The sequence below is a fragment of the Octopus bimaculoides genome, chromosome 26 (assembly GCF_046866305.1).
Source record: "Octopus bimaculoides isolate indiv1 chromosome 26, ASM4686630v1, whole genome shotgun sequence".
Lineage (NCBI taxonomy): Eukaryota > Metazoa > Mollusca > Cephalopoda > Octopoda > Octopodidae > Octopus > Octopus bimaculoides.
Genome location: NC_142953.1, coordinates 25,756,824 through 25,770,491, shown reverse-complemented (window position 1 = coordinate 25,770,491; position 13,668 = coordinate 25,756,824). Strand labels below are relative to the sequence as shown.

The following is a 13,668-nucleotide window of genomic DNA, read 5'->3' as shown; positions in this document are numbered from 1 at the left end:
GAAGAACCGGAAGAATTTGGTGAACGTGTACGAATTTGGTAGGAAGCCATGGTAGTGTAACCACCAAGGCTGCTTCTTTGATACCATCATGGTGATGAAGTCTTGAAGTGAGTTGGAAATATTGAAATGAAGAGTCTAACAAACCTACCAAATTCCTTGAAATTTGCACGGTGCCCTCTATTGTTGATTCTGTGATTGATAGTGGATATTTATATCACCAGGTACAAGATTGCAGCAGATAGGGCTGTGTGTATTTTCATCATCTGATTCAAAGCGAGTACACAGCAGCGCATGTAGATTAACGTTGACCGATGTTATGGGGTTAAGCAAGTATCACCTGTTGCAGCCCTGTGATATCCAAAGTGTCGTAAGGGACTTTGCTAGACAGAAACTGGCAGAAGCATCCGGTACATTCTATAAATCGGTTGATGGGGAGGGGCGCCCAGGATGGATGTTAAAAATATGTTGGTGTCGTTTAATGTACATTTTCCATGCTGGCATGGGTTGGATGCTTCGACAGGAGCTGGTGAGCTTGAGGATTGCGCCAAGCTCTACTGTCTGCTTTAACATGGTTTCCACAACTGGATACCCTTCCTAACTCGAATCACTTCACTGTGTACTGGGTACTTACGCTGCACCAACACTAGGGATGTCACCAAGTAACTTGCAAGCAAAGGAGACCTCAACTGAGAGGGGTATATTGTCGAGGGAGGTGGTTGTGTGCCGGGTGAGGAGAGGTTGTAATAGAGCGACACAAACAAGTGTCTTGCTGTAGAGGAGATACATGTCTACTCCACTCAGGGGGAGAGAGATGATGATGGTGGCGATGTGCAGGGCATACCCTCAAGGTACAGGGAAGTGAATATAAGTTGAGTGGGACAAAGGATTCATTATATGTGGATTTGCATGAAGAGAATGAATCAGTCACATCAACTCCAGTACTTAATTTTATCAACTCCCAAAAGGATGAAAGGTAACGATAACCTCGGCGGGATATGAACATAAAAGAGCGGGAAAGAATGTTGTCGAGCATTTTGTTCTACGCGCTAATGATTCTGCCAGCTTGCCACTTTGTTATCCCTCTTCAAATAGGGTTAATTCAGACCATTGTAAAAAAATCACATTTTACATTTGATTGAGTAATGTAAACGTTAATTGTTTGAAATGTTTTTCTTTTTTTTTTTTCTCTTCTTTCAAATTTTGGCACAGAGCCAGCAAGTTTGTGGTAGGGGTGAATTGATTGTAGTTCACATTGACTCTACTACACAACTGGTACTTATTTTATCAACTCTGGAAAGACAAAAGACAGAGTTGAACTCTGAGCATGAAGACAGATGAAATGTTGCTAAGCATTTCGCCCAGCCTGCTAATTCTTCTGCCAACTCGCTACCATCTTGTATCTATTAATTTTGGTTTCAAATTTTGGCACAATGCTAGCAAATTTAGGGAATGTGTTGGGTGGGGGTGTAAATGAATCACATCGACCCCAGTATTCAGCTGGTACTTATTTTATCACCTGGAAGGACAAAAAGCGAAGTCAACCTCAGTGGAGACTGAACTCAGGACGTAGAGACGGACGAAGTGCTGCTAAGCATTTTGCCTGGCATGCTAACGATTCTGCCATTGTAAACCAAAAAAAAAAATCCAATTTTTAAAAACATTTTCATAGTAAAGGACTAAATATTTTACTGTTGTTTCTACTTGTGTTTTGCAGGTATGATTTCTTCATAGTGTCCCAAAGTGTGCGTCAGGGTACAGTATCTCCAACACATTATAATGTCATCTACGACACATCAGGCTTAAAACCAGATCATATTCAGAAGTTGACCTACAAAATGTGCCATTTATATTATAACTGGCCGGTATGTATCTATTTCTATCTCTCTCTCTTTATGTTCATGTTAATATACATATTGCTGTGTGTGTGTAGGTGCAGGTGTGGCTGTGTAGTAAGAAGTTTGCTTCTCAATTGCTTATGTCTTCTACTAAATAGCCTCAGTTTAACCAATGCCTTGTGAGTGGATTTGGTTGACAGAAACTGAAAGAAGCTCAGTGCACACTCTGCATGTGTGTTCATGTTCCGCACCACTGCCTGTAGAACAAGAGCTAGGCTTAAAATGTAAGTACTGGTGTCAATTTGCTCTTCAAGGTGGTGCTCAGCATGGCTGCAGTCCAATGATTGAAACAAGTAAAGGATAAAATATATACCGATGTGACTGTGGTTATGTTAGCATTCTACCCACATGGTTTCAGGTTCAGTCCCACTATGTAGAACTTTGGAAAAGTATCTTCTGCTCAAGTTCTGAGCTGACCGAGGTTTTCTAAGTAGAGTTTGGTTGACGGAAACTGAAAGAAGCTTGTGTGTGTGTGTCCTTGTCTTGATATTGCATGATGTTTGTTGAAAGCAATGTCTCTTGTTTCCAGTCTTCTGTGAAAACTTAACAGAACTATAGGGGTAACATTGACCTTACTTGGAAATAGGGTCACCTAGAGGAAGGGCTTTTGGCCATAGAAAATCCTTCTCAGTAAATTCTGCTTAAGCAATGCAAGCATGAAAATTACATGTTTGATGTTGATCATTATCAATTTAACCTCCACTTTTCTAAGCTTGCATGGGTCAGACGAAATTTATTGAGGCAGATTCTACTACTGCTGGATGCTCTTCCTGTCATCAACACCTGTTTCCAAGCAGGACGGTATTTCTCCATGGCCAGATATGTTTCCACAGAACGCTGCAAATGAATGACGCCATTGACATGACAATGACACTTGTTTGCAAATATTGCGTGATGTCTCGGCAAGGAGTTACGAGCGCGCGCACACGCACACACACACACACACACACACACACACACACACACACACACTTATATGCCCTTGGCTGATTCCCTCAAACTCCTGCAAGTATGGAAAAGTAGATGTGAAATAATGATGATAATGTACTCGCAGACTCTCTCCAAAAATTACTCGGGATTTTATTCTTTGTCTTTGCAGGGAACTATCAGAGTACCAGCACCATGCCAGTATGCTCACAAACTTGCCTTTTTAGTGGGGCAGAGCATTCACAAAGAGCCAGCCATGGTCCTCCGTGATAAACTCTTCTACCTGTGATGCAGAGGCCTTCATAAAAGTCAACTAATTTCCATACTCATTGATTTTCACTGCATATGAAACCTTTCAGGGCAAGTTGCTTCAAGTTGAACTGTTATCAAAGCCCAAAGACAAAGCAGTCATTTGTGGCTATTCCACATTTCTGATATTTGACGCAGATTCGATAGGACCTGCAGTCATTTAGCCGTAGAAGGGTTTTTTTTTTTTGGATAGGCAAAAAAAAATATTTTCATACTTTTTTTTTCTTGTTTTTTTTTTTAATTATTAAAAGCAAAATTTTTTCATAAAAGAAATTGTTTTGTTAATTTTTTTCTCAAAATATACATACTGTATTTACTTTCTTATAAGGACACAACCCTACGATATTTTGTAGAAAGCAAATTTAGTATAGAAGTAGAAAATGAATGAAAGAGAAATAAGGAAAGCTTCTAACAATATAGAAAGTTTAACTTTATAGCATTGAAATCGCCCCTATCTAGCCCAAATATTCTACCAGTGTTAATGTTCAAACCGGCCAGATCTGGCCTCTGGCACCTACCCTACAGTATCATTCTAAAAATAACAATTATCATTATTGAAATCTCAAAATTATGAGGTAAGGCATGATTAATTCAAAACTGTGTGAATAAATATGCATTATATTTGATAAAGTAATCTGAATGCTAAATGTTAAAAAAGAAAAAAGCTATATTTTGGGTTCAAAGGTTTATCTTCAGTACACGGGTGGGATGCCGCATGTACCTTTGCCGAAGGACAAGATGCTGGAAACATGTACAGAAATTAAAATTTAATCTCCTTAAATTTTAGTGCCAAATTGGTAAATTGGACATTAAACCATGTAGGTAGGGATGTTATTTTTTTTTTAGATATACTTTTGTCCTTCGACATCCTGTCTGCACAAGTTATCTTCAGATGGATACAAAGAAATGTGTGTTTACCTAGAGAGTCTGCCATTTTGGATAGCCCAGCATTTCAGTTACCAGCAGTAGCAACTCCCCATATGTTGGCGGAAGGGGGGTTATCAGCAGCAACTCCCCATATGTTGATGTAGGTTGTGTCAGAGGTCACATCGGAGATCTAGTACATTCTCTCATGATACTGATTGAAAGATATTTTCAAGTGGTTTTGTAGAAGAACGAAAAATGTAGGATTCTGTGCATGGAGATTGAACTATTCTCGTATACTGTCACAACATTCTGTGGTTAGAACGTTCGGCTCACAATCATGAGGTAGTGACCTCAATTCCCAGACCGGGCTGTGTGTTGTGTTTTTGACCAAGACTCTTTATTTCACATTGCTCCAGTTCCACTCATCTCTAGAAATGTCTTGTGGTGTCACTGGTGCCAAGCTGTATCGGCCTTCGCCTTTCCCTTGGATAACATTAGTGGCACGGAGAGGGGGCCTCCCTGGTATGCATGAGTGCTTAGAAGGGAACTTTCTAGGTGCAATCCCATGGTCATTTATGACTGAAGGGGGTCTTTACTTTGTACCAGAATAATGTATGAAACCATAAATTCATATAAACTACAATATGGGGGGTACTGTACTTTCTTCTTTCAGTTCATCTTGTGTAGTCGTGAAACTTGTATTTCAGCCTACAATGTTTAATGTATCAGTCATCTGACAGGGTAGCACCCCTCTGCTATGGTTTTGTTGTCATCCTCTTATTCCAGGGAGTTAACTGCTGGATGGAGCCCATGGTAGCCACATTAGATGCAGGAAAATTTTTTTTGATACATTTCAAAATATTTGTTTCAAATTTTGGCACAAGGCCAGCAGGCTTGGGGAGGATCTCTGTTAATTGTATCAACCCAATGTTCAACTGGTAGTAATTTTTATCAATCTCGAAAGGATGAAAGACTAAGTGGACTGGAGGAGAATTTGAATTCAAAATGTAAATCTGGATGAAATGCCACTGACCATTTTGCCCAGCATACTAACAATTCTGCCAGCTCGCCAACTGAATACATTTAAAACTATTAAAATCCTGTTCTTAACTGCTGGCAAATATGGTATGTTATTACCTCAACATGTCTCTGTCACCATCTGTGTAATTCATTTGTAATTCTCTATGAAAACTTGTCCAGCCTGTATATGCTGTCGATGTTTGAAAGGCTAAGGGAATTTGTTACCATTTTTGGAAATGTAAAGGGCTCACCATTCGAACGTGATCGTTACCTGCGTCAACTTACTGGCACGTGAGAAAACATTCGAGCGAGGTCGTTGCCAGTGCCACTGGACTGGCTCCTGTGCAGGTGGCACGTAAAGAACACCACTTAAGTGTTGCCAGTACCGCTTGACTGGCCCTCGTGCTGGTGGCACGTAAAAGCACCCACTACACTTGGAGTGGTTGGCGTTGGGAAGGGCATCCAGCTGTAGAAGCTCTACCAGCTCAGATTGGAGCCTGGTGCAGCCGTCTGGTTCACCAGTCCTCAGTCAAATCATCCAACCCATGCTAGCATGGAAAGCAGACGTTAAATGATGATGATGAGGATGATCCAACCATGGAAAGCCATCTGATGGTTCCACATTTGCATGAATTATCACTAGAAGTACCAATATTTCTTAACTTCTGACAAGCACCATATCAGTGATTTATTTTAAATGTAGACTAATGGAGTGAATAAAGGATTTGAAAATACAGTCGTTTAGCATTTATTGAAAAAATATACATGCGTAAAAAAAATATAGATATAGATATATGAAATAATACTCCTGATTGCTCATTCAATATAGTTGTAGAAATTAAATTCTGCCAAGGTTGACTTTGCCTTTCATTCTTTCGGGGTCGATAAATTAAGTGCCAGTTGCATACTGGGGTTGATCTAATCAACTGGCCCCTCCTCGAAAGTTTCGAGCCTTGTGCCTAGAGTAGAAAAGAAAAGCGTTGTAGAAATTAAAAAGTAAAAGCAGTAGTGGACTATTGCTCGGTAAGTTTTAGTGTTTAAACTTTCATTTTCTGAGTCACAAAAAGGGCAAGATTGAGTGCCTGGCATTTGGAATGTCAAGAGGCACTCAGTCACCATCTTTTGCCAGGTGGGCAATGTGTTTTGTGGACATTCCATTCTTGTGATACATACTGGGCAAATGGTGAGTAACTGGGATGATGTTTTCAAGTAAACTCTGGAGACCAACACTGACAAATTTCCTATTCGATACTGGAGGGCTTGCAGGATGAAAATTGAAAACTTTCAGAAATCATTTGACCTACAGGAAGTAGCACTTAACCCTTTAGTGTTTAAACCAACCATATCCGGCTCAAATATTCCAGCTGTCTTCTGTTCAAACTTCAACAGCACACACACAGGCTGGACATATTTTCATAGAGAATTACAAATGAATTACACAGATGGTGACATACAGAGAGACATGTTGTATTGAAGTGATAACATACCATATTTGCCAGGAGATAAGTCAGGATTTAAATGTATTCAGTTGGCAGAATTGGGTTAGCGTTCTGGGGAAAATGCTCAGCTGTATTTCATCCATACTTATATTCTGAATTCAAAATCTGCTGGAGTCCACTTGTCATTCTAAAACTGAAACACACCATCAAAGCCTCAAAGCAACAAGATAATGTATGATTAATTCAAAATATGTATAAATAAGCATTACATCTGACACTCATCTGAGTGCAAAAGGGTTAAACCATCCTCAGACTATCAAGTGTGTGTATATTTATATATATGTGAGTGATAATTCATCTGACTCGTGCAAACTTAGGAAAGTAGATTTGAAAATGATGTGCATTTATTATTATATATCCTTGTGTCCCTACTGTCTCTAGTATACCAAATGCTTTTCTCCAGTGTGTATGTATATGTGTATATATATATATATATATATATATGATACAGAAATAAATTTATTTCTCAAACGCGTGATAATGCTATAAATAGCGTGATCAGGATAAATTATCCATTTATTGCAGAAAAATACGTTACTGGCCAGCCATGAGACTCGAACTCACATCTCTGTGATTACGCGTCAAGTGTTTTACCATTAAACTAAACTGTCCAGCAATGAATTCTGCAATTTTACGCTTCTAAAAAAGAACACACTTTGTTTCTTTAATATATATATATATATATATATGTATATATAAAATGTGTGTGTGTGTGTATTTGTCTCTGGGAAACCTTGTCAGAAGTGATGGCAATCAAGCGATTGACGTGAAGTTAGAAGATAAGGTAACATGACTAAACATGTAAACTTGGAATTGATAGTGTGGCATTAGAACTCCCAGTCATCATTGAAATAGTTTGCTCTCCACAGGAAGCTTCCAATACAGCAGAGGAAAGACAAACGATGCCTCTAGGGGTCAACAGTCACAAATAGTTTTACTCATAAGGACAATAATACTTCCATCTGAGTTGCTCATTGGGCATTGGATTGACTAAATTCTTGGATTATTACACAATGCACGATGTTCCTAAATTATCTTTATAGTTTCCACAATTTATTGTACCATCCAGATGTGTGGCACTCATCCAATGGAATCCACGTGGAAGTGTTCCAATGTTTGTAATCTTTTATCTTTTTTTTTTACTTGTTTGTCATTTGACTGTGGCCATGCTGGGACACCAACTTGAAGAATTTTTAGTTGAATGATTTGACCCTCGTACTTTTTCCCTTTTTTTTTTTTGACAAAGAGCTAAGTTAGAGGGACGTAAACACATCATCAGTTGTCAAGCAGTGGTGGGGACAAATACAGGCAGAAAGACACATACATATATATATTATTTATATATATATATATATATTTATATTATTTATATTATTATATGATCGAACGCCACACATATTTTTCCAAGTAAGTTTTATCTTAATAATTCCGATGCACACTCTTCTACTATCTCTTCTCTGTCTATCTCTCTCCCTCTCTTGTTCTTCATCCTTTCTGTTTTTCTCTCCCACCCTTCTCTTCCCTATTCTTCTCTCCCTTTCGCCGTTCCCTCTCTCTCACTCTTCCTCCTTGACTCTCTCGTCGCTGACACGTGATGAAAGGGGATCTCTCTCTCTCTGTCCACTGCCTTCCTAAAGAAAAGACGTGCTTTTTTCTGTCTCCTCTCATAGCTCGTCCTCCTAGCGTTCATAATAATTTTTCTTTCGCCTTGGCTTAACAGCCCTCACCGTTTGTTTTTACTGTCTTGTTCTCACTGTCCTGTTCTTGGTAACACTTTAACCCTCCACAAAAAATCCCAAATTTTATTTGCCTTGCATTCAAATATGATTTCCCCTTTCACTAATTATCAATGAGGTTTAATAGATAAAAATATGTCCATGATTTTTGCCTTGCATTCAAATATGTTGTCCAAGTGTAAAAATGAACTTGAAAAATAAGCTTTAATTATTTGAAATTATCTCCCCTCTTCTTTCACAGTTGATGTGGTGTTACAAACAGAAACACGTTCATAGGTTGTCCCCTCGCTTGCAAATAATTTTTCTTTTCCCTAAATGTATAAATTAACTTGGATAAATATTCTTAATTATTTGAAATTATATCCCTTTTTAACAGTTGAGATCTAATACACCGAAACATGTCCATAGTTGTCTCCCTTGTCTGCAACTATCAGGCTGTCCTTTCCCCAAATACAAAAATTAACATAGAAAAGAAAATCCTGGCAGATAAGTTGCACTTTAAAAATGTCTGAAAAAGAAAACCCACTCTGGGTCCCATATACTTCAATGCACTAAAACCATTGAATATTAGCTGCTGAAATATTCAATGTATCCATGGAATCTGAAATTATTTCTCCTTCCTTTAACTGTTGCTTCTTTTTCGTATTTCTATTCAGAAAAGAAAAGGAAACATTTTAGTGCTTTTCGCACGTTGCAGTCTGAGGCTGCGATCAATCTGGGGCTGCTTGCAGCTTAGGTGACCATGGTAACCCTGGATCTGTGGTGTTCCTTGTTTGGTTCTAGTTGGTCTTTCTCTTGAATCAGGAGGACAGCATCATTCATGTTATCACATACTTTGTCTACCATTCTTTTTCTCTTTTACTCTTTTACTTGGTTCAGTCATTTGACTGCGGCCATGCTGGAGCACCGCCTTTAGTCGAGCAAATCGACCCCCAGGATTTATTCTTTGGAAGCCTAGTACTTATTCTCTCGGTCCCTTTTTGCCGAACCGCTAAGTTATGGGGACGTAAACACACCAGCATCGGTTGTCAAGCGATGTTGGGTGGGGGACAAACACAGACACACAAACATATACACACACATATATATATATATATATATATATATATACATATATACGACGGGCTTCTTGCAGTTTCCGTCTACCAAATCCACTCACAAGGCTTTGGTCGGCCCGAGGCTATAGTAGAAGACACTTGCCCAAGGTGCCATGCAGTGGGACTGAACCCGCAACCATGTGGTTGGTAAGCAAGCTACTTACCACACGGCCACTCCTACGCCATTGTTTACTGTCTTTTCGTTTTCTTCGTCCCCGTCCTTTATGTAGATCCTGACACAAATTGTTTTCTGTACTTGTGATATGATCATCATCATCATTCCCCCCCCCCCCCCGACTACTACTACTACTACTACTACTAATTAAGGCGGCGAGCTGGCAGAATTGTTAGCACGCTGAACGAAATGCTTAGCGGTGTTTCGCCTAACGCTACATTCTGAGTTCAAATTCCGTCGAGGTCGACTTTGCCTTTTATTCTTTCGAGGTCGATAAATTAAGTACCAGTGGAACACTGGGGTCGATATAATCGACTTAATCTCTTCCTCCAAATTCGAGGCCTTGTGCTTCCAGTAGAAAGGATTGTTGTTATTGTTGTTGTTATTATTATTTAAAGTGGCGAGTTGGCAGAATCCTTAGCACACTGGGTGAAATGCTTAGCCTGTCGCTACATTCTGAGTTCAAATTCCGCCAAGGTCGACTTTGCCTTTCATCCTTTCAGGGTCGATAAATTAAGTACCAGTGAAACACTGGGGTCGATGAAATCGAATTTATTCCCTCCCCCAAATTGCTGCCCTTGAGGCAAAATTTTAAACCATTATTATTATTATTATTATTATTATTATTGTTATCATTATTATTATTGGCTTCAGATTTTGGCACAAGGCCAGCAATTTCGGGGGATGGAGTAAGTCGATTACATCAACTGGCACTTATATTTTATCGACCCCAATAAGATGAACGGCAAAAATCCCACCGAGGTCGACTTTACCTTTCATCCTTTCGAGGTCGATAAAATAAGTACCAGTTATGCAATGGGGTCAATGTAATCGATGAGTCCTCTCCCCCCAAAATTTCAGGCCTTGTGCCTATAGTAGAAAGGATTATTATTATTACGGCATTCAGTATATCACTCTTTAATTTAATTATGCAAATTCATACCTTTGGTCCATTCGAATTATCTCCCTTAGTCCATTTTTATTTATTTATTTATTTTAATCATTCACTAATTCATAACCTTAATTGCGCTTTCGTCCCACCCTTATCCCCTCCAGCTACCTCATCCCGTCTCACAGCTTCCTGTTTCCTCTCTTTTGCCGCTTATGGTCATGCACGCTGTCATCGCTCACACACACTCAGAGAAGCCGCCACTAACACTAAATATCACCACGACAGTAATTAACTATCAGATCGCCCTACCTGAAGCACGAACATTTTCCCCCACCACATCCTCACCAATAATATCAATTCCTTGCATTACTTTTACCGACATCGCTTTCTTAACAATCACCTCATCGTACACCATCATTGCTACTATTAATAGATATCTTACATCAATACCCACGAAATCTCATCTCGGGGTACCAACAATAGCACTGACGCTAACACGAACGCGCCTGGTCCGAAACGGTTTTTTAGCTATATAAATATAGGATATATATATATATATATACATATATAGGATATATATAATTAATAATAATAATAATAATAATAATAATATGACAACAAAAGAATGAATGAGACCTTGATATTATGTAAATAGAGGAATTTATCTATGAAAATATAATATAGATGTACTTGCATAGCAAGTGACCTGATCTGAGATCGTGTGCTGGAACGAAAACAATTGCAGCGTGGAAGGTGTTTATAAGCCATTTAAAATAACACAAAAACCGTTAGATTCACTTCAACATTTAAATTTAATTTGCCAAAATATTTTCGTCGCTTTGAGACCGCGACCTGCTCAGATGCAGCACGGAATTTCGTCAGTGAACAGGTCGCGGTCTCAAAGCTGCAATATAATATAGGACAATCGGTCAGTCGTCATAATAATAGTCTGAGTTTCAGATGCCGGGGCTAAAAGCTATTCGGCATCTCATCAGTAGTTAGACAAGAACTGATGAGATGTCGAGTAGCTTTTGGCCCCGGCATCTGAAACTCATAACAGTGATTATGATAATCCTTTCTACCAGGGGCACAACGGCTGGATTTGGTGGTGGTGGTGGTGATGACAATGACTACGATGACGATGAAGGTGATTTCGCTCATTTGCCGTCAGGACTACGACGGATGAGATGGAGTACGATAAAAAGAAGATACAAATAAAGTTACAGTAGTAGTAGTTGTTGTCGTCTTATCTATTATAAGTACAAGACCAGCAATTTTCAGGAGTTGGGTAAGGTCGATTACATTGGCCTCCCCCCCCCCCTCCATCGCTCAACTGGTACTTATTTTATTGCCAGCCCCCAAGAAAAGACGAAAGGCAAAGCAGACTTCCTTTTCTTGGCCACAAAGGCCCAAAAGACAAAATACACCCCACCCCCAAATAAAATAAAAATCAAAAGCAGGAAAGTAAATAATACATTAAAATACATATTTAAATTATATTAGGAAAAAAAGCGTTTATAATTATCATAATTAATATTAATTCTTTATTTTATTTTTTTTTGTATTATAGAAAAGTTAAAATTACCCCAGTCCAAAATAATAATAATAATAATAAGAAGAAGAAGAACAGCAACAACAACAATAATAATAATTATTATTATAATAATCCTTTCTACTATAGGCACAAGGCCTGACATTTTTTGGGAGGGGATGAGTCGATTACATTGCTCCCCAGCGTTCAACTGGTATTTATTTTATCGACCCCGAAAGGATGAAAGGAAAAAATCGACCTCGGTGGAATAATAATAATAATAATAATAATAGGTCCTAATAATAATAATAATAATAATGATTTCTTTTATTTACCACCAGGGTAAAGGATGAGAAAGACAGACATAAAGTGTGAGGGTTTAACATATATTGGAATGGTTTAATTAACAACAACAACAACAACAATAATAATAATAATTTAATAAATGAATAAAAAATATATGTGCAACACGTTAGTTTGATGCAACGTGCTAGCATTCCGCTTCTCATCTTTAACAGTGTTTGGTTCCAGCAATCTTCACCGTCACCGCTTTTTAAGGAACGTCGGCTCCGTCGCTGCCAATAAACTAACTGCTTTACCAACTCATAACACCAAAAACCATTAACAACAACAGCATTAACTTATAACCCGTACATCAATCTCCACCACCGCCGCCGCCTTACTGGCATCATTAGCTAACTATAGCTCAGACTACAGTCATTTGCCATCATCAACTATATCCCGTACTGTAGTCACCACTGTTGAGCCGTATCCCATACCACAATCGGCTCCACTGCAGCCGTCCCCTTCATCTGTAACCCAAACCACCACCACCACCACCGCCACTGTTGTTGCCCTTTCTCTCATCTGCACCGACGCTACCAAACAGTACCAGTATTTCGTAATGTAGGCAGGAGATAGTATATAGAAGTGGCCATGGTGGGAGAGAGAGAGCGTGAGGAGACGGACAGACAGGCTGGTAGGAACGGATGGATAGAGAGAAAGAGACAGAGAGGAAGAGAGATGATGAGGGAGAGAAACTTAGATAAAGAGAGTGAGAGAAAGAGGAAGAAAGAAAGAGACAGGCAGACAAACAGACTGATAGGGAGACAAAAATGAAGGGAGAGAGAGAGACGGACAGACAGAAAGAGTAAATGAGAGAGAAAGAGAGATGGTCATTCATTGCAAGAGAGGGAGAAAGAGAAACTGACAGCGAGAGGGAGGGAGAGAGAGAGAGAGAGATTGAGACGGAGGATAGTCAAAGAGAAATGGTGATGAAAGTAGCAAGAGAAGGAAGCAGAGTCTGCAAGGAAAGGTACCGTTAGCACACACACACACACACACACACACATCCTCACAACAAAAAGAAAAAGAGCACCAAAAAATAATGTAAATATCTTTTTTTTATTCGTCTGTCATCACAAATAAAAGCGAAAAGAATTAACCGCAATTGTAATAATTTCTTATAAAAGAAAATCTAGGAGACAGGGCGACAGTCGAATATATCGATCCCTCAATATTTGACTGGTATTTGTGTTTTATCAACCCCACCTCTTACACACACACACACACACATTCAATCCCGCCACGAATGAATGAATGAAAGATAAAGTTGACCTCGGCGAGATTTGAACTCTGAACGTAAGGAATCGGAAGAAATACCGCAAAGCGTCTTTTTCTTTTTCTATTTTTTTTTTGTCAATTTCAAGAGAGATAAAAA

The 13,668-nt window shown here is 39.0% G+C and overlaps 1 protein-coding gene across 2 annotated transcripts in view; it reads left to right on the top strand.

The window, feature by feature from the left end:
- The window catches only part of LOC106883968 (piwi-like protein 1), a 45,604-nt gene extending 42,200 nt beyond the window's left edge, over nt 1-3,404 (top strand). For both annotated transcript variants that reach the window (XM_089342489.1, XM_089342490.1), the window contains 2 exons: nt 1,715-1,862; nt 2,995-3,404. In XM_089342489.1, coding sequence (XP_089198615.1) covers nt 1,715-1,862; nt 2,995-3,111 — 265 coding nt within the window. In that variant the 3' untranslated portion in view covers nt 3,112-3,404. The remainder of the gene's footprint in view (nt 1-1,714; nt 1,863-2,994) is intronic.
- The last annotated feature ends 10,264 nt before the right edge of the window (nt 3,405-13,668 follow it).